The sequence below is a fragment of the Eublepharis macularius genome, chromosome 2, assembly GCF_028583425.1.
Source record: "Eublepharis macularius isolate TG4126 chromosome 2, MPM_Emac_v1.0, whole genome shotgun sequence".
Classification (NCBI taxonomy): Eukaryota; Metazoa; Chordata; class Lepidosauria; order Squamata; family Eublepharidae; genus Eublepharis; species Eublepharis macularius.
The window spans coordinates 162,729,534-162,751,892 of record NC_072791.1 but is presented as its reverse complement, the minus strand read 5'-3'; the positions used below and the strand labels follow the sequence as shown (position 1 = coordinate 162,751,892).

At 43.0% G+C, this 22,359-nt stretch overlaps 1 protein-coding gene across 2 annotated transcripts in view; it reads right to left on the bottom strand.

Moving 5' to 3' along the window:
- The window catches only part of PTPN4 (protein tyrosine phosphatase non-receptor type 4), a 220,512-nt gene that overhangs the window by 52,111 nt on the left and 146,042 nt on the right, over nt 1–22,359 (bottom strand). For both annotated transcript variants that reach the window (XM_054970596.1, XM_054970597.1), the window contains exons 14-18: nt 18,510–18,644; nt 16,314–16,472; nt 1,789–1,948; nt 1,398–1,481; nt 1,258–1,314 (exon numbers count right to left, since the gene is read on the bottom strand). In XM_054970596.1, the coding sequence (XP_054826571.1) occupies nt 1,258–1,314; nt 1,398–1,481; nt 1,789–1,948; nt 16,314–16,472; nt 18,510–18,644 (595 nt within the window). The remainder of the gene's footprint in view (nt 1–1,257; nt 1,315–1,397; nt 1,482–1,788; nt 1,949–16,313; nt 16,473–18,509; nt 18,645–22,359) is intronic.

Below are 22,359 nucleotides of genomic sequence, written 5' to 3'. Positions count from 1 at the left end.
ATAGTTAATTTTGAATAGCCCTGCTGCATTGGAGATACAATGCCTTCTGTTGGAAAAGTTTTACTTCCTAGTCTCCAAAAACACTATGAATGGGATGGTGGCAGTTAACCAGTGCATTCCTAAAGAGATTTCTATGGATTTTGATTTCTATGGATTTTGAAGAAGGATGTAATTCTGTTTAGGACTGCACTGCCAGTTGGTAAATTTATCTGAGCAGTGGTTCAGCTCTTAGGGGATGGTTAAAGAACCTAGTCTATTGCCCTTTTAAAATTAGAAACAGCATGATCCAATACTATTTGTGAACAGTTATAGTGCAAAGAGGTACAAAAAGAGAAATAAATTGATTTCTTCTGTAATCTATATTGACTACTACATAATAAAAAACTTTGCTTATACTGCTACCTTTTTTTAGAGGGGCTCATTTTAAATTCAGGATCTACTTTTATGTATAACCCTTGCTGTTTTAAAGAGGATAGTCTTAAATTCAGTATTGTCTTCCTTTTGAATAAATATGATACTAATACTATAAACAATTTTAGATGGGTATTAATTTAATTTAATTTAATTTATTATATTTATATTCCGCCCTCTCCGCTTTTGCAGGCTCAGGGCAGATAACAAATACAAACACCATTAAAAACATTAAATATTACAGTTCATGCTGCATAGTGGTTCATCCATGCCTCTGTGTTCGCATATATGAACATAACCTCATCAGTTCCAGATTTAAACCAATAAGCCATTCTGCAAACTTTTATTCATCCCCATTGAACTACATCATCAACAATAAAAAGTATATTGTTCAAGTACTATGCTATATTTTGTAGAACTAGAAAACTGGATGAGAATGAGAGAAGAATTCATTATTAAGTAGACTTTCCCCACATTTCTGTCCCTCCAGAAGTCCTTATGGAACATATATGGACAAACAGCCATGTGAGCTGGGGGGATCTGCCTATAGCAGAGGGAGAAATAACCCCTCTATTATTCCTCAAGTATAACTGTTCTGGTGTAATCTTTCAGTGGTTGGAAAGGGACTGCTATTGGGACAGGAATGCAGGAGAAATCTACATCCACCAGTGCCTTTTACTGGCGACTGCCTGGATCCAAGCCCATGAATTCTTTTACAAAGACGTACAGAAGATTCTGTATTAAGTGCCTGTTCGATGCAGGTAAACTTAGATATAGTCAAGAGTTAAGCAACCTGCATGCATGTCTCAGAATAGATATCATTATAAGCTTTTCATGATAACTTACTGGTGTTCCGGGAGCTACCCTGGACACTATGACAGGCATCTTCTGGTCATATCCACCCTTTAAAAGAGAGGTAAATAATTGAAGAACATAAAACACTCAAGTATATCAGAAAAATAAGAGAGGGTAGATTTTATTAGTACCTTTACATTGAAACCAAATCTTCCATTTTCATCTGGTCTCATTCTGATCAGAACAAGATTATCATGAGGAATCCCGCCATTGGGCTGAAAATGAGAACGTAATATTGTTATTAATTCTCTATATCTGAACTTTTTTTTTAAATAGAGAACTACTTGCAAATCCCAAGGTGATTCTTAAGTTCTCATCATCTATTACTGAACTTGGTAATGAGCCTGAAGAGCCAACAAGAGGGAAGACAGTACATCACTGAAAGACACATTATGTATGTGCGATAATTTTAATAGATTTATAAGTTATCTGTAGAAGACACTGACTTACTGACACTAATGGACTCACTATCCTTGCAAAAGGAGGATTTTGATTAAAACCAAATTTGAGGCAGCATCTTACTGTAGATTTTTCTGGAGATGAAGAATCATCGTATGTTTCATTTATATGGTTATCCAATTCTTGTTGAGAATGTGAATGATTAATTTGGTTCCAACTGTTCTTTTTCGACTGTTTGGGTGGCAATGCAGGAGGTTGCCCATCTACGGGGGTTTCTTGAGATCTACACAGAAAATAAACACAGCCAAGACAATTTTCAGATAATTTGGAAGTTCTATACTGCATGCCAGATAAACAGAATCTGTCACATAAAAAGCTCATAATTAAAACAATACTATTTTGGCATATGGAATGGCACACAGTACATATACTGATCCACATAGCTCAATGACCAACAGAAAACAGAAACTGCAGGCAGAACACTTTTTAAAAAACACTGAAGTGACATTTTTCTATTCTGCTTTATATATGATTTACAGCCATTTTTAATTTAAAAAAACAGGGTTTCTCACCTGTAACTGTTGATCGTCGAGTCTCTTCTGTGCAGACACACATTGGGGACTGCGCAGGCGCAGGCCAGCCGCGGAAAGGATTTTTCTAGCTTTTAGAGATGTGAAGGGGACGTTCGGCTCCACCGCGCATGCGCGCCAGTGTTCCCGCCAATTTTGAATGTATATATATCCGAACGTCCCCGGCATTCCCTCAGTTCACCTGAGCCGCCGGAGAAAAACTTAGCAACCAAGCACTCACAGCGGGGTAGGTGGGAGGGAATGTGTGTCTGCACAGAAGAGACTTGACGATCAACAGTTACAGGTGAGAAACCCTGTTTATCGTCTTCGTCCTTCTGTGCAGCCCCACATTGGGAGAATAACTAGCATCTCACCAATGGGGGCATGTGTGAGTGTCTACTTGAACAAAGAATGCAGGACAGCCGTGCCAACAGCTGATTCACGCCGTGCATTCACGTCCACAGAGTAGTGTTTGATGAAAGTGTCAGCAGTGGACCATGTTGCAGCTTGACAGACGTCCCGGAGCGGCACTCCTCGCAGGAAGGCAGCAGAAGCAGCTTGCGCTCAAGTAGAATGAGCAGTAACCAACAAAGGGCATTGGACTCCAGCTTGCTGATAACAAAGTTTAATTGTAGACACAATCCAGCGAGAGATGGATTGGGCAGAAGCAGGTGAGCCCTTGCGAGGGCCAGAGTAACACAAAAACAGGGCAGGAGACTTCCTGAAACATTTGGTGCGATGTAAATAAAACAATAAAGCACGTTTTACATCCAATGTGTGTAGTGCCCGTTCCCCTGGGGATGACGGTGACGGAAAAAAGGAAGGGAGGAACACTTTTTGCTGCAGGTGAAACTTAGAGACCACTTTGGGCAGAAATTCCATGCTAGTGTGGAGCATGACCATACCAGGGAAAAACTGCAGGAAGGGAGGGTCACACCGCAGGGCAGACAGCTCCCCAACATGTCTAGAGGATGTGACTGCCACCAGAAAGGCTACCTTTTGTGTGAGCAAAGGCAAGGGACAGGTGGACAGGGGCTCAAAGGGCCGGAGCATCAGTTGGGAGAGTACCAGGGACAGACTCCACTGAGGAATCGGCGGGGCCCTAGGAGGGAAGGTCTTGAACAGGCCCTTTAGGAACTGCTTGGAAAGCCAGTGTGTAAAAACGGTCTTCCCATCAATCTGCTCATGGAAAGCAGAGATCGCAGCCATGTGGACCTTAATGCTCGAGTAGGCAAGACCCTGTGAGAACAAATATAGGAGGTAGTCCAGAATGATAGGTAAGGGGCAATCAAAGGGAGAAATCCCCTTGGGGGCCAACCACCTGGAAAACCGGGACCACTTCCTCTGGTAGGACAGCCTGGTTGATAGCTTCCTGGCATTCAGAATGACCTTAAGAACCTCTGAGGAGAGGCCTACTCCGGAGTGCACAGGAGCCAGGCGGCTAGACTCAGAACTGCCACATTGTGGTGCCTGACTCCGTCCCTGATTAATAGGTCCGGGGCAGGTGGCAGTGCCAGGCATCGTCCCTGCAAGAGGAAGAGCAAGAGAGGGAACCAATCCTGGCGAGGCCACTTTGGGGCAATCAGGATACAGTGGGTGTTGAAGGCCCTGACCCTGGAGAGGACCTTGTGCATGAGCGGGAAGGGGGGGAACGCATAAAAGAGCCCTGGGAACCAGGGTATCTGAAAGGCATCCCCTAGTGAGTGACGGCCAATTCCGGACCGTGAGCAGAACAGCGGGGCCTGCTTGTTGTGGGCCGTTGCGAAGAGGTCGATAAGCGGTGTACCCCATGTGCGAAAAACCAGGTGGAGGTAAGCCCTGTTGAGGGACCACTCGTGATGAGGCAGAAACACCCTGCTCAGCGTGTCCGCTGCGGTGTTGAGCTCTCCTGCAATGTGAACGGCCCTGGGAAGGACGTTGTTGACCATGGCCCATTTCCAGAGAGTCGATGCTTCCCTGCAGAGCTTGAGCGAGACCGTTCCTCCCTGCTTGTTGAGGTAATAGCAGGCCGTGGTATTGTCCGACAGGACCTGAACCCTTCTGTTTCGAATGGCATCTGCAAAAGAAGCAAGGGAGTAACGGATCGCTCTAAGCTCTAAGAGGTTAATGTGCATGTTTGCCTCAGTTGGAGACCAGATGCCTTGGGCCGAGAGCTGCCCACAGCGCCCTCACCATCCCAAGTTGGAGGCGTCAGTAAAGACGGTGACCTCTGCCAGGAAAGGGCCAAAAGGACAACCTTTGGACAAGTTCTCAAGGACAGTCCACCAAGCCAAGGACCGCTGTATCACCCTGGGGATGGAGAACTTCTGATGCTGGCCCATAGTGAGGGGGTTATACCTCCGGACGAACCAGTTTTGCAGAGGCCTCATATGCAGGCGTGCGAAAAAACTACCCCTGTGGAGGAGGCCATAAGGCCTAGCAGTGTCTGAATCAGGAGGGCAGATTGAAAACGGTTGTGCAAGAAGTGACGGGCTAGGGAGGAAAGCCTGGTCAAGCGATCCGGGGGCAAGTAGGCTCTGCCCCGCGGTGAGTCGAAATGGACCCCTATAAACCTAAGGGCTGTGCCATGAGTTAGAATAGACTTATCCCCATTAACCACCAAGCCCAACCTAGCCAGCACAGACAAGGTGAGGGCAATATGGGCCTGGAGAGTGTCAGCTGAGGGTCCCACCAGGAGCCAGTCATCCAGGTAAGGATAGATAAAGCATCCCCTGGACCGTAGATATGCCACCACGGTGGCCATGCACTTCGTGAAAACCCTAGGTGCAGAGGCCAGCCCAAAAGGCAACACCGTATATTCATATACAGAATCCCCAAAGACAAACCGCAGGTACTTCCTGTGGCCCTCAAAGATGGAGATGTGGAAGTAGGCGTCTTTCAAGTCTAGAATAGCTAGCCAGACGCCTGCTTCCAAGAGCTCTATGACCCGTGCCAGGGTCAGCATCCGAAATTTCTCAACCTTCAAACAACTGTTGAGGCCTCTAAGGTCCAAAATGGGCCGGGACCCTCCATCCTTCTTATCTACGAGAAAATATCGTGAATAGAATCCCCAAGGGGAAGCAGCGACATTGACCACCCGGACAGCACCTTTGTTCACCAACTCCATAACATTATTGTGTAACACAACATCACAACATGGAGAACAACGGGGAGGGAGAGAAAGGGGAGGTGCATCAGTAAATAACAATTTGTAACCATGGGACACAATAGACAGGACCCAAGTGTCAGAGGTAACAAGCTGCCAATAGGGCAAGAAGGGCCGAAGCCTGTCCAAGAACCGGGCAGTAGAGAGAGAGTCCTTGGAGGCCAACTGGGAAGCGTTCAGGCTTAGTCAGAAGACAGAGGGCTTCTGCACGGAGGTCGATGGTTTAGGCGAGGAGGGCTGCTGCCTGCCCTTGGACCGGCCGGAGCGCCTGGAAGAGTGACGCTGCTGGGCTGAGTAGGACCGGTGGCCATAGGACTGGCCCGAGAAGAAGCGCCCTTGACGCTGCTGGTAAGGTTGATAAGGGGCCTGGTAGGATCGGAACCGGCCATAACGATACCTCGGACCCGACAGCTGAGCTGAAGGGGCGACTCCCAGGGACTTGGCGGTCTGCCGATTTTTCTTCATCAAGGAGAGGGATTCATCTGTCTTCTCCGAGAAGAGCTGGGGCCCCTCGAAGGGGAAATCCTCCACTTTCGCCTTCTTCTCTGGCGGCAGGGTTGTGGACCGGAGCCAGGCGTGTCGACGCAGGACCACCGAAGTTGCCATCGTTCGCGCTGCAGAGTCGGCGGCGTCCTTGCCAGCTGTCATCTGCTGTTTTGACAGCTTCATGGCCTCGGCCTGAAGGGCCTTAACCAGGTGGCGGCGATCCTCCGGGAGGTCGGAGAGGTAAGAGGACAGCCTTCTCCACAAGAATAAATTATAGGATCCCATTATAGCTTGGAAATTCGCTATACGGAACCCCAAGGACGCGGACGAGTACAGCTTCCTGCCCATGCCATCCAGCTTCCTGCCTTCTCGGTCCGCTGGAGCCAAAGAGGAACCGTAACGGAACCGAGCCTGACCTTCCTCCGCCATGATAGAAGAGGGCTTAGGGTGAGTGAAGAGGTACGGGCAGTCGTCCTGCTTCAGGCGGTAGTACCTCTCAACCTTCTTTGCCGTCGGCGGCAGGGACGCCGGTGTCTGCCAGAGCACAAGGGCATTGTCAACGAAATCCTCCACAGGGGGGAACGCCACCGATGCGGGGGACCCGGAATACAACGCCTCTAGCAGCTTGCTTTTGGGCTTGGAAGTCGTGGAGGAAACGTCTATCTCCAGCGCAGCGGCCATCCTCACCATCTGCTCGGCGAACATTCTGCAGTCGTTTGGGGACGAAGAATGAAGCTCACCCACGGTGTCATCCGGGGAAGGGTCAGAAGCCACATCCGAAGAATATTCCGACGGGGAAGCCAGGCCCTCCTCATCCTCAGAATCCGAAAACTCTGCCGGGGTCTGCGTTGGAACCGAAGTCCGGAGATCGACCGGGGCAGATGGACGAGCTGCAGGAACCGAGGGATGGAGTAGCACGCTAGCCGCAGGTGGAGCAGGCGCAGGGTGCACGATCGGCTGAGCCGGAACGGAAGGCTGCGAAGCCGAATGGTGTTGCAGGAAGGGCACGGACTGCTGGAACCAGGCCACGAAATCCTGCCAGGAGTTCATGTTCCCTATCCCCGGGACAGGCTGACAAGGAGGTAGATGAACAGGCACCGGTGTTATGCCAATATAGATTAAAATCATATGCCAATAATCAATACTGAACAATACTAGGCCTAGCTTCTGTACTCTCTAGATGAACTTTTAAACTTTACATGAACTTTCAGTGTATTTTTTCTATGTATAAGGTAATTCAACAGGTGTGCTTTCATCCTTTGACAATTAATTAAAATAGTGGACTCTACCGAGATTGATGTTCTTCTATCAGAGATTCAACCAATGGTGATCGTCCAACTTAACTTTTCTTGACACTTGTTAGAGATTTATAGTATTTTCCTGCAGTACAGATTATGACATAATTTTTTAACTAATTGGAAGGCTGTACTATGAAATTATGAATATTCAGTGAAGTGTCAAACCAATCAATATTTGTTTGTGCTATCATGTGAATAGACCCTAAATATTTGCATATGATTAGGTATATCATTGCAAACACAGAAAGAATAAGCAGGGTACTGATGGAAGAGATCTCTTGGGAGAATCTAGGTGAGAAACTATTTCTACCTATGTATTTCATAGAAACTTTGAGCAATGTTAAACTTAGGATTTATTGAGAAATGTTAGTGAACTTATTTCTTATTGCCTTTCTATGTTCTATTGTTATAGGATTCATATTAATAGCCATTTATATTTTGATTGCTTGCTTCATTAAAAAATTAGGGTATATTTTCAATAAAGTGAAATAAACTCTAGATTGGTGTCTGTGTGTTTGATGGGGAGTTGCAAAGCAATATTGAACCCTATATAAATAAATGTACTGATAAACAGCTGGTTCAAAAAACTTATCTGTTTGACAGGTCTAAAGACTAACTGCTTTCGGCTTCCCCGGAGAGAGATCCATCTTTCTCCTGGCAAGTTGAAACTTGGTCTTAGACACGGGCAACTGTCCCGTTACACCGGGGCAGGCCAGCGAAACGGTGTCGGAACCGATGAGGTAGACTGCATCGGAACGGAGGCCTCCGAAGGCGCCGGGGCGGACGGCAGGGAACGCTCGAAAGATTGAAACGGTTCCGAGAAAGGCAGGAACGGCATGAATTCCCCGGAAACCGATGGAGGAGGCGTGCAAGGAGGTGACAGGGTGTGGAGGCTCACCACATCGTCAGCTATCAGGACCAGTCTGGGCGGAGTACCGGGTGGCACAGTTGGAGTCGGGGATGGTGCACGGCCCTTGGCTTTTGACTTGGCCTTGGCCTTTTTAGGCGGGGGCTCCGACGAAGTCTCTGTGGCCGAAGGTTTGGACGAGGACTTCGATTTGGATGACGAACGCTTCTTGGCCTTCTGGCTCGAAGGACGATCCCCGGAACCGGAGTCAGATCGGGCCTCCGGAACGGGTTGCCCCGTCGGTTCCGATGGGAGCGGCTCTGGCGACTTACGAGACGGCGCCGGTGACGGAGCGGCGGAGCGGGGCCTATCTCCCGATGAGCCCGAAGGCTTGGGGGGGAGAAGGTTGGCATCCCACAAGAAGGCACGGAGCCTGGCCTTTCGATCGCTCTTCGCTTTCGGAGTGAAAGACATGCATACCGCACAACGCTTCACGACGTGTCCCTCGCCCAGGCAGATGAGACAGAGCTCATGGCCATCCGAGTGTGTCATTTTCGTGCCACATTTCAGACACTTTTTAAATAAAGATGTCTGAGACATTTTGAACGGTATCTCCCGACAGATGACACAGGAAAATACCGAACAGCAGAAGGAAACAAGCAAGAAACTCCGAAGAGACGCTGAGAGACAACTAACGCTAGACAATAAGAACCTTTTCGACGGCGGCGAAAAAGGAACTGAGGGAATGCCGGGGACGTTCGGATATATATACATTCAAAATTGGCGGGAACAATGGCGCGCATGCGCGGTGGATCCGAACATCCCCTTCACATCTCTAAAAGCTAGAAAAATCCTTTCCGTGGCTGGCCTGCGCCTGCGCAGTCCCCAATGTGGGGCTGCACAGAAGGACGAAGACGATTTAAGAGATATTCCACAATAAATTGTAGTATAAAACACCTCCCCCCCTATAAAATATATTTAATTAAACCTTGCAGTAAAAATTAGGGACAACATAGGAGAGGAAAAGGCCTCAGTATACTGCATTGGTTATCTCAAAACATGGAATAGTCTGCATAGGAGAGAACAGATTTCATTTTAAAAGAGATTTCACTTCCAAGTTAGGCAAATGCCACATATATATTCTACTATGAATACAATGACCTCAAGTGCTATTGGTAAAAGGCTTATGGAATTCTGGTGAAGTTCAGAGTTGACAGCTAGTAACTTGACTCATCAGGATGCCAGTGTCTTACATGGTTCATTTAAGTAGATGCCCAATTAACAACACATGAACTTAATACACAGAACTAAAGTTTCATGGATAATTCACTTTTTCATTTATCCATACTATACCAACATAATTTATATGTAGTTCTCAGAATGTGATACAACCAAATCAAAAAAGGGGAATTACAGGTATCATGGGATCATTGGCTACATTTGGACATAATAGCAAACCACATTTGGACATAATTGCAAACCATTAAGTGGCACTATGTGAATGAGCCTGGGATATTCTTCCTTCTGGGGCTCCCACAAGACCAAATAATTATGTATTCCTGGATCAATGGCAAACCACAGTTAGTCAATCTATCTCAACAAGTGGGGAACGTGCAAAGACTTGCAGGGGTCACTTTGTTTTCCTTTGTACTCTTTTTCACACACCACACACAGAAAAGCTACTGGTGAATGGAAGGTTTGACCTAGGACTTAACGTGTCAACCATTCTGTATGGGTTGAACTCCAGTTGAAGGAACAGGTTGGCAGGCAGGCAGGCAGGCATTGCCAACTGCTCCCCTCCTGATCCCAGCTGGGTGAAGGCAGAGGGCAGGCATTGCCACATGCTTTTCTCCTGATTCCAGCTGGGTGAAGGGCAGGCAGGCATTGCCACCTGCTCCGCTCCTGATCCAGCTGGAGGAAGACAGGGGGTGGGCACTGCTGCCTGTTCCATGCCTGATCCCAGCCTGGGCTTCCCACCATGGCACGCTCTCTGGAGGTCCAGCTGCCTCACCTGGACTTCCCTACACAGCAGTGCCCTCTGGTGGTGCACCAGGGTAGGAAGTGAGTTATCTTGATTATGCTTAGCCTTTTATATAATAGGATGTTTTTAATCTGTTAGTTGCCATGGTGGCCGTGATGAAGGCAAAAACACAGGGTACACATTTTATAATTAATACTAATATTTCCTCTTTCTGTCCTCCTCACAGCCCTCTTTCTCTGCTTCCTTGACTCCTCCCCACTCGTAAACAAACTCTTCTTTTATCTTCCCACCCAAGTCTTCAGCAACATTTTTTATTTATGTCATTTCTTCCCAAAGGAGAACCAAAGAAATGTTTATCCTCACAAAAAACCTTAAAAGTAGATGTGACAGACTGCATTTAACAGCAGATTTCTGAAGTGCAGCAAAATCAGAGAGCTGGGAGGGGAAGAGTTAACTATTCCCTAGAATAGAGAACTTGAGTGGCAAGCTGCTCCCTCTTCTCTGATTGGTCAGTTAGAAACAGTCTGAAGGCAGTCAGTTGGTTTTCTGACAAGATTTGGAGTCAGGGAGTCTGACAAGAAAAGTCAGACAGGTTCGCCTTTAGAGTGGAGAAGACTCCTTTGCCTTAACTGTAGTATTACTGTTCTGAGGAAGAATTCTATCTAAGAATTCAAAATCTAGAGGTCAGCACAAGCTGAAGTATGCTTTACACAGACACCAGAAAACTGGGAATGTGTTTTGGCAAGAATGATTGGGTAGTGGGTTGAGACTCCCTTTCAAGCCAAAAAGAAGAGGGTCTATATCTTCTGAGGAGAAGAAAATTAATTCTGGTCCAGTTTTCAAAGGGGATTTTGTTCTGAGGAGGACACCAGGTCTGCTTTGAAGGGAAAACAGTTTTAGCCTACTTAGGAAATAGAAATACCCTCTAGTTTCAAGAAAGGAGCTAGTTAGGTGCACAAAGAAAGTGACTAATTCCAGAAAATCTGAACTATCATAGGAAACTTCCTGAAGAAACGTTGTTGTACCTAAATTACTATGTAAAACACCTCTCACTGTTAAGAACCGAGAATATATGAAAATAAGCTTCAAGGATACTATTTTTTGCCTGTTACACAAAGAGTATTCTGTAATACCAACAAAATTTTACCATTGCATTTCCATCCCCTGACTACACTTACTCAATCCCTGCTTGTTAAATAAAGTTATTTCTTTTTGAACACTGCACAGTCTCTAGTGCCATTTCGAACAAGGAAGAGGGCTCCTGCCTTTTCTCATCAAGTTTCTGGGCTGGGCTAAAAAGTCAAAATTGTATCTCTGTGTCAGGGTGTGACAGACTTTCAAGACCACAAATGTTAGCATGTTACTTGAGGCTGCTCAGTTAAACCATTGAAACTTAATTTTGGAGGGAAAATCTTCCTCACAGTGAGGAGAGTGAAGGGTACATGAGGCTGAGAGAGACTAACCTCAAGGTCACTCAGTAAACCTCTATGGCAGAGTGGAGAGCTGAACCTGGCTCTCTCAGTTCCTAGTCTGAGAATTCTTACCACTATAACACACTGGCTCTCAGCTTTCCCTACTTCCCTCCCCTTGGCAGCCTCTCTCTGGAAAACCTCCGGTCAAGCTACAAAAGCTGTGTAGTAGCAAGTTGCTCAGGTGAGTTTTGTGGTGGCTAGCTTGGCCTAGCCAAGCTACATGGCATCAAATTGCCCAGCAAGCACTGCTTCATCTGGGTGAGCTGCACAAATTACATGGTAGCAAGTTGCCTGATGACTGGTCCAGGTTCAGATGCCTAAGAGTCATCCCTTCCAGGGCAGGTGGAAGGGGAGCAGGAGTACACTGTGAGGTCAAAACACTCCTGTAAAAGACCTTCTCCCCTACCTTTTACTGACAGAAATCAAGGTTTGAAGGCTAGCAACACCACAGTTCCCCCCTCCCAAAATCTCCTTTCTTAAACAGCTGGTGCTTCTATTATTTTTAGGGGGGGTTAACCCCCCCATATTTTAAAATTTCAGATTTTTCTCCAAATCTGGAGCTTTTCTGAGGTTTGTAGAAAAATATGTTAGTTGTCTCTGTCTCCACACTGAAGTATTCACAAATGGAGCCATGTTGAGAATTAGATATATTGACAAGCAGAGGACTTGCAAAAACTTGTGGGGGGCATCTCATTTTCCACTCATCACCATTATCTCATTCTCTTTCCTGAAAGCTCCCCAAATGTCTCCCCTTTTCCTGATTCCTCACCCACTAGCCACCACATTTATCTACACACCCCCTTCAGCTTTCCCTCCTCTTCTCCTCCTGGCAGCCTCTACCTGGGAAAACTATGACCAAGTTGCACTGTGTTGGTTGCTGTGTTCAGCCCAGCTGAGCAATATGGAATCCACAAAGGACTTGAGCAGAGTACCTCAATATTCCCCTGTATCCTCCCCTCTTTCTCTCCTGCTGGTGATCATATTTTCACCTTTCTCTGCTTCCTGCTATATCCACTCACCCACCCACCCACGTATCTTTTATCTCCCCCACCCCACATCTTCAGCTATATTTATTTAGTTCAGTTGTACTCTGCCTTTTTCCATAATGGAGATTCAAGGCATCTTACATAATTCACCTCTCCTCCATTTTACCATCACAACAACGCAAAGTTTTACTTCAATATGACAGAGAAACAGAACAAGATAAAACATGTATGCTGAAATGAATCCAAAACTTTGGAAAAGAGATAACATTTCAACAGTGGGAAAATTTATGGATGAAGGGTATAAAATTTATAGCAAACATACAAGATGTTTTATTGATGGTATATTATTCCAAAAGATATTTTAAAAATGGACAAGAAGTATATAGGGACATGCAGGAAGTATAAGGAAGCAGAAGGCACCTTTTACTATATGTGGCAGACATGCAAAAAAACAAACAAAAAAAGATTTTAAAAATTGACTTTGCCATGAAACCAGAGACTATGTTGTTGGGAATATTGCCAGACAATGCTGAAGGAATGCTATACGAATTATTCAGATATATGTTGGCGGCGGTTAGAGTAATGGCAAGCAAATGAAAAGAGGAAGAATGCCCATCTACAGAAATCTGGAAAGAAAAAATGACAGAATATGCGGTAGTGGCAAAATTAACAGACTATATAAATAGAAGACCAATTTAAGAATTTGAAAAGAAACAGGAAACTTATTTTGCCTATTATAGATAAGACTGAAAATAAGTAAGACAAATTAACTTTGTAAATTTGGTTATGAGTTTGGATTATTAGAGGCTATAGAGATATTGTTTATTTTAAGTTTTAAATTTTTGAGATAGTGTATAGATCTATATGTTATTTAGCTTGACTAATATAATATAACTAATAGAATACAATTTATTACAGCCAGTATTAAAAAACTTTTTAGGTTATAATAAGTTATATATAATTAGTCTGGATGTAAGATAAGTATAATAACTAACATTGGTATAAAATATTATAAAATATAATACAAAACATCATGTAGGCTTTTTAAAATAATGAGATTTATTGGGGGGGAGAGACAAAATATTTTGGAGAACGGTTGTGTTATAATCTGAATGTGATGTATAAATGTTATAGAGTTATTGTATTGTATTTTTAAACAGGCCTTGTAAGGTGTATCTTAAGTTTTCTTCAATTATAAGTTTTATTCCCTTTTCCTTTTTTCTTTCTGTACCTTATTATTTGTTTAGAAAATAAGTATAATTAAAAAACAACAACAACCCAAAGGCATCCTTCTAGCAAGCTTCAATGGCAGAGTGAGATCTAATCAGGGTCTCAGATCCCAGTCTGAAACTCTAACTACTATACCATACTGGCTTTATTGGAGTAGCTGACGTTGAACAGCAGCAAGCAGCTGGGCTTCATTGAGTCATGCAAGCTGAGTGGTAGCAAGCTGCTCATGGCTGCTGCCAGGTCCAGCCCCAATGAGTCTTCCCTCAAAGGCCAAAAACAGCCTTGGAAAGGGCCTTACCTCTTTCCCCTACCTTTGACTAACAGAAACGAAGACATGATGGCTGGAGATATTGTTGTGGTTACCTAGCAACCCCACAATGGCCTTTACATTTCTTAAAGCTACAAGTGCTGCTCCTATTATTTGGGGAGGTTTTAATCCCCCAATATTTTTGTTTGTTTGAAACTTCAGATTTTTCTGCAAACCTGGGCTTTTCTCAGGTTTGCAGAAATATATGTTTTGTCTGTTCATGACTTCAGTCTCTGGATTGGCAGTTAAGGCAGCTGAGCCATCCAACCAGCCTCCACCACAGGGGGATGTATGCCCCTCTGGTTCTGCTGCTTATTATAAATTGGCCACCCTGCCCAACAGGTTTGTTGACGTTGGAGGGCTGTGCAATATGTGCACTTCTGTTTTTAATGAATTGTATATTGATGTTTTTATACTGTTTCATGCTACCATGTTTTTATTTTATATTATGATGTAATCTGCTCTGAGGTTGTTTGCAGGGCGAGCAGAATATAAGTCTAAATAAATAAATAAATTTAAGTATCTACAGATTTGGCCATGCTGAGAATTATATATATTGACAGCAAAACTAAGCTGTCCATTTATCTTTCTAACTTAGATCCTAAAACCTTGTTTTATTTGTAGAGTACAATCCTGGTTTGCAAGACATAGCTTATAACAAAAGATTATAGGATGCAGCAAACCTGAAAACGTTTAAATATTTGATTGCACATTGGGAGGAGGGAGAATGCTAATGATCCTCCAAACTTTGCCACATAATGAGAAAGTATGGTTTGCCTTTACGTGTGTCAAACCACTACGAAGCATTTGAAATTAGTATGTTTTTACTTCAGCCTTTACAAAGAATGGTGAATTCAACAGACACCACCAAGCTAATTTTACATATTGCTAACATATCCTACTGCGCATTCTTAAAAAACAATGGGAATTGCCATGAAAGATTATTTCTAACCTTATTTGTGGCCTGTCTGTCTTCTGGCCAGCACACTTTGGTTATAACACAGTGTGCACGATCCAAATTTCAAGTCATTTCCTTTTTAAAGGTGCAATAAAGGAACAATGTGAAAGTATATTACATGTCTATACAGAACTTGTGAAATAAGTAGACTATGTAAAGTAATAAGCTTCTATTGAAGTAGTTAAAGTAACTCTATCATAATGAGTGTAACATACTGAGATACATTACCATAATAAATTGTGAGAACTAGGATTGAAGCCTTGAGCAAATCTCTCCCTGTTTTATATTTACCCAGTCAGCTTTGAATTTCCTAATGAATGCTTAGACAATGTGTGTGAAAGCAGGCTGTTTTGCAGTCAAAGCAGCTCTCTGTATTATTGCCTTCAGAAATTTGCATAATCAAATAAAAAGAAAAAAATACCTTACTACAATGTTCTGTTTGTATTACATATATCCGGTCTGCCTTCTAACATTACTAACATAGATGCAAGTAACGGGTTTTTGTAGTGAATATGGACTGTTCTGATTTGCTATACATTTTTTACTCTTGCTTCACTATCAATATTTACAAATGATACAGCTCAGCAATTTTCAATACTTTCCATACTTACTGACAAAAAGTTAAATTTAAAGCAGACAGATTCCATGAACAGGATTTGGCCGTGGAGGCCCATAGGAATTTCAATGTGAATGAGGGCCTAAGTTGTACATAAGTCCCTTTTAACCAGAAATGCCAAGTCTAAATCTGAGACCTTCTGCCACTCTGATAATGAGTTATGAGTCTGACCTACTGTGGACAACCAGTTCTAAAGACAAAGGTTTGGATCCCAAGGCTCTCTTTGCTAGCACAAGAGACACTTCTGCACAAGTTAGATATCTGCAAATCCCCCTTTCCTCTGTAGACTCCCTGCAAGCACCAAATACAACCATGGAAAAGGAGAAGTAGGAAAATTCTATCCTATAAGCACAGTTAAGTAATGATTTGGGGTAGAATCCTGAATAGGAACTTATTTACAGAGTGCTTTAAACATTCTAAAGAACTTCACAGACTTCTTCTTGTAATCATTACTGAAGTAGACTGGCATTATTCTCATACTGCTGGCATGGCTGAAAAAGCATTTTTGACTAAGCCACTTGGCGAATTCAGTAGAAGTGGCAATGTCTGAACTGAGAACTTGGTGATTCATAGCACATTTTTAACCAATATGCTTCAAAATTTCTCACTATAAAAACTATCACTGAATGTAAATATTAGATCTGTCAATCAACTGAAATATATGTAGGAGAAATTAAAATTTATTGATGAAGTTAGCAGCATTTAGGACTGTTATCTTAGTCTAAAACAAAATGTGATAAAAACTAAACTTACGGTGATGATTCCAGAATGATGCTGTTTGCCTGTGTGGAAGAAGGAGACCGGTGATTTGCAAAAATTTCACTTGGAGAAGTATGGACCACATGGTCCACCAGATGTCCCACTGATGATGGCCGTAAACGATTTCCTTCCTGAGTAAATGCACAGTTGCGACTAAACAAGAAAAAAACCCTGATCAAAATAGCATATTAATAAAGTTTTACAGTAAGTTTCGGTATACAGATTCAGAGGAGTTAGCCGTGTTAGTCTGTAGTAGCAAAATAGAAAAGAGTCCACTAGCACCTTTAAGACTAACCAACTTTACTGTAGCATAAGATTTCGAGAATCACAGTTCACTTCATCAGATGCATCTGACGAAGAGAACTGTGATTCTCGAAAGCTTACGCTACAGTAAAGTTGGTTAGTCTTAAAGGTGCTACTGGACTCTTTTCTATTTTGGTATACAGAAATCTGAACTCAACCACTGTTGTATTTCTCAGTTCATGATCATATTGAGCTTTCCGAGGTGTGCATAAACTAGAGGATGGGAGGACATACCATTACAGAAAAAGTGTTCTTAAGAGAATGAAGCCAGAAACCATCTGTTAAACGAGAACAGAATATGGCAAACCCAAAATAATCAGATTAATTTAAAACCAGGAAGAGTCACAGACTGAAAAAAACGCCTAAAAACTAAATAAAAGGTTTAAGCATTATGCACAAAATATTAAAAGACAGACTTATTTAAATATATTTTCTACTTATTTTCTTACTAATTGATTCTAGAATGGTGTCTATGCAGCTAGGGGCCTGCAAGAAATTGCAGCATGGACATTTCGGAAATTATCTCGATACTAAAAATAAACTCCCTCTCCAGGATTTTCTGTTACGGGATTCAGAAGGCTGTTTCCCCTTCCCTTCTTCCCCTTTAACTGGCACTCAACTGGTCTCAAAATCTGGACCATTTTCAGTCCTCAGTCCTTGATTTGTTGAGGGCTTTCCCCCCTTATCTGGATTGACTTACAAAGTCGTATTTTCTCCATACCTGGGGAGTCCCCCGTGTTGGACAACACCCTATTTTGTCCATAGATTGTCCATTTTTGCTTTCTTCATCTACCTGGAGGCCAGTTCCTTTGCTGTTAAAAAGAGCTGGAGTCCAGTAGCACCTATAAGACTAACAAAAATTGTGGTAGAGTACGAGCTTTCGTGAGTCGCAGCTCACTTCTTCAGATACTGCTAGAATGTGAGTCCATCTGTCCTTTTATCTTGGGAGAGTGGAGTGATTTCAGATGCCAAATAACAATAGCAGGTAAATGACAATTGCAGGCGTGAATGGATTAGTTGGGATATGCAGAAGGGTAGTAGGCAAGGAGAAATCAGCACTAGTAATAAGGTCTCGATTCAATCCAGGTAGATGCATTGACTTGAGCTTTGTTATCAGTTGCAACTCAGCAGTTTCTCGTTCTAATCTCCCTTTAAAATTCCTCTGCAGGATAACTGCTACTTTAGGTCAGCAACTGAATACCCTGGAAGGTTAAAATGTCCCCCCACTGGTTTTTGAATGTTGTGGTTTCTGATGTCAGACTTATGTCCATTAATCCTTTGTTGAAGGGACTGGCCAGTTTGTCCAATGTAGAGGATGGAAGGGCATTGCTGACACAACAGATGATGTTGTTGGGTCCACTGACAGTGTTTACTGTTTATATATAAAACTGCACATCCACAAAGAGAATTTTGGATATTGTTCCTATTATCCTAATGATCCTATTATTGGATAAATCTTGCCCTTCTTTAGTTGCTTCTTCTGCACTGCAGGCAACACCCATCTTTCAGTTGGCCAGCCCAAAATCACATTCACAATGATTATTCAGCTCAAATGTTCATAAAATAGAAACCAATGTTAAGCACCTAGATAGGAAGCTCTACCAATTATGTAGAGTTTATACTGTCCAGTATTTCATAGCTGTATTTCATGTGAATTTAAATTAGAATAATTTTTAACTCTATAGATCTTGTATATCTGCTACTTCCTCTTCATATTCACACATCTGATAAAGCAAGGTGTTGCTAATAAAAATTCTTGGCACAGTAGACTACAAGCTTTTAAGAGGTATTTTTATTATTGTTTATTATGGAAACTTCTAAGTTTAACACACATCCACAGGTAAACAAGTAGTTGCAGTGGGGCTATTCATATTTAGTTATACTTACTGATTAGGGGTTCCAGGTGGAGAGCGTGATGGCAAGCTTTGAGTTTCTAACCTGTCATCAGACAATGAATTCCTGCTGACAACCTCCCAGTCCATCCCACTTATCAATTTGCGAGCCAGAGGTTTACTAGGAGATCTAAAACAGAAATATTCATACAATGTTATCAGTATGATCTCTAGAATGTGTCAGTAATTATGAGAACATAAACTAGAATTAGTCTTCCACCATACAGGAGCGGTTAAAGTGTGCACACATTATTTAAAAAAATATTCCAGATAAATTTTCTTTCTGTTCTTAGAAGAACAGTGTACAATGTATTTGTATAATACTTTAAAATATTTCTTTACTTGTAATTGCAGGGGAAGAATGAATGTAAAAACATTGTGCAGATGACAAAGAAAAATTAAAAGGTAGATTTGCTAGTGGAAAATGTTGGACTAGATACCCTCACACAATGAGAAGAAACAGCCAGAAGGATAGTTTGCCCTTTTCCTTTAGTGCATCTCCACTCCATGTTGTCTGTGAGAAAGCTGCTTTTCCTTGGCAGAAACAGGTGTCTGGTTGACTTACACACATTTGTTTGTAGCATTTAGTCAAGTACTAGATTACACATCTGAATTAAGACAGATATTAAGTTAACAGCTGTAGAAAACTACAGCTGCTATCAAAAGATCACCATGAACATTCTAAAGAAACTAAGCAGCACAGTGTACAAGAGGATCCACTACAAACCATTTATGTATTTGTGTCATTTAATTTAATTGTAATTTAATTTATTAGATTTGTATTCTGCCCTCCCCATGCCAGCAGGCTCAGGGCGGATCACAATTTGCACGCAAAGTTAAAATTACATCAGATACCATTTAAAATCATAAACTAAAAACATCCAGAGATAAAAATACCTATATATATATATATATATACACACACACACACACACACACACATACATATATACACAGTGGCACAGTAAAATGTACTATAGGCACAGGGCATAACTCTTTAGTCAGCACGAGAGCATTTGGAAGTATTCGACAGATGGAGATGTCACCAGCGGGGAGGGCACAGTCCATACCCAACCAAATAGGGGGACTCCACCTGGTATCAACCATACGCCTGGCGGAACAGCTCCATCTTACAGGCCTGGAGGAAAGATAACAAGTCCTGCTGGGCCCTGGTCTCATTAGACAGAGCATTCCACCAGGCTGGGGCCAGGACCGAAAAAGCCCTGGCCCTGGTTGATGCCAGGCAGGCTTCCTTAGGGCCAGGGACCTTCAAAAGATGCTTACCATTGGAGAGAAGAGTGCTCTGGGGTTCATATGGGGAAGAGGCAGTCCTGCAGATACGCTGGTCCCAGTCCACACAGGGTTTTATAGGTTAATACCAAAACCTTGAACCTGATTTGGTACTCCACTGGTAACCAGTGCAGCTGGCGCAATACTGGCATTATGTGCACACACCTTGGCGTTCCGGTGATGACCCGCACTGCTACATTCCGCACCAGCTTTAATCACTGGATCAGGTTCAAGGGAAGCCCAGCGTAGAGCGCGTTAAAGTAGTCTAACCTAGAGGCGACCATTGCCTGGACCGCTGTAGTCAAGTTGTGGGGCGAAAGATAAGGGGCAAGCTGCCTGGTCTGTTGGGTAGAAAAAGGAAGACCAGGAAACCGCAGTGACCTGGGCCTCCATGGTCAGGGAGTCATCCAAGATCACCCCCAGGCTCCTAACTCTCGGGGCACTGCCCCATCGTGCATAGGAAGCCGAAGTCCCGAATCTATGTTTCCGCGACTCAAGTACAGGATCTCTGTCTTCGCAGGGTTTAACTTCAGCCGACTTTGCCTCAACCATCCAGCCACGGCTTCAAAAGCATGCTCCAGGACATCTGGGAACGATCCAGGCCGGCTGTCCATCAACAGATATAGCTGGGTGTCATCCGTATATTAGTGACACCCAAGTCCGAAACTTCACACCAACTGGGCAAGGGGGTGCATATAGATGTTGAACAATAATGGGGAGAGTATCGCCCCTTGTGGCACACCACATATTAGTGGCCTAACTTCTCCCCCAGCACCACCTTCTGTCCCCGGCCGTGAAGAAAGTAGACTAGCCACTGTAGTGCTGTCCCTTGAATTCTCACGTTGGTGAGGCAGTGGGTCAAAAGATCATAATCGACCATATTGAAAGCTGCTGAAAGGTCTAATAATATCAGCAGCGCCGATCTGCCCCGGTCCAGATGCCTGCGAAGATCATCTGTGAGGGCAACCAGCAATGTCTCCACCCCATGCCCTGGGCGAAAACCAGACTGGAAAGGATCTAGAGCTGAGGTTTCCTTCAGGAAACTCTGCAGTTGTTTCTCTGCTGCCCGCCCAATCACCTTACCCAGAAACGGGAGGTTTGAGACCGGGCAGTAACTGAGCGGGTCGGCAGGATCTAATGATGGTTTCTTCAAAAGGGGAGCCTTTTAGTATGCCTTTCTCACTGACAAAGGAAGATCACACAGTGTGAGTCAGTACTGTCAATTTCAAAGTCATTTCAGTAAACAATAGGACAAATCTGCAAAGATTTAAAGCCAGCAGAAATTGAATACAGAATTGAGGAAATGCTGAAACAGAGCATAAACAATTCTAAGATTGACATATTAAAAATACGTCAATTCTATTGGATAGAAACTATCCAATAGGATCATATTTGCAGTAACAGACAGTACATACTAGTAAAGTCTATACTCCCTATCTCTTTGCTGATACATCTCTTTTAGACCATTTACTTACAGTGCATCCCTCCTATCTGAGAAAAAAGGCCTCTTGAATAATTCAGAGGCATAAGCATAAAAATGTGTACATGCCAGGATTCAAGTTCAGTATATGTTAAACCTCTGGACCCATTAGTACAATTATTTTACAGAATAGAAAGAAACCTACATGCATTCATGCACATCACACACATCTGCCAAGATTTCTTTTTAAACTAACAAGATGATTGTAAGAAACAGGAAAATCAGTTGTGTGAATCTAATGAGCTTATGTATCTGCAGGAGGATACATTTTTCAGGATTTATAGTTCTGGGTCCTATAACTGAATGAGTTTGATCACAAGTTCAGCTAATACCCCAGCAACTGTATCTACTGTTATGCAAGAATTAATTCTCAAATTATAAGGCTGCACAGATCTTCATACTAATACACAAATCTGTCCCTTCTCGAAGAATTAACTTCACTCGCTGAATTTGTCAAATCTTTAAAAAAGTGAACACACACACTCATTGATGTTCACCATTTTATGTAGCATGAACGAACTTATGCCTTCTTTCTCCTAGGAATTTAATTCCTAGGAATACTCACCATAAGTACTACTCAGTAGAAAGTCAGATATGGGGTCTCCAGCAGTTGATAAAGACACAGCAGAAGCGCAACTGCCAAGCCACATTTTAGCATTAGATTATTAACTGTTTTAACCTCACAGCTCCACCCATACATGCCCTGTAACCAAAACTTCCTGTTCTTCATGGAAATTTCAAAGAAATAGTCACCACATCGCAGAAACATATTTTCCAGGGCCACAGTTCTATGCTTTCTGCCTTTAATAAGTGGATATGTAAACATAACTAACATTTCTTTGCTCACATTTTATAATCTTAATTCAAAGCACTGCAGAGATGTGAAGTTATTTTTATACTGTATTTCACTAAATTGTGTAAGATTGTTTTCCAAGTACACAGTTCAGAAGAAACATTCAAACTTCAGCTGCTAGGACTGGCTTAAAATTTTTGCTTAAATTTTATTCAAACAACTTATTTTTCAAATGATTAATATACTTTGAACAACTACTGAAGAGAGACACTGATTAAGAGA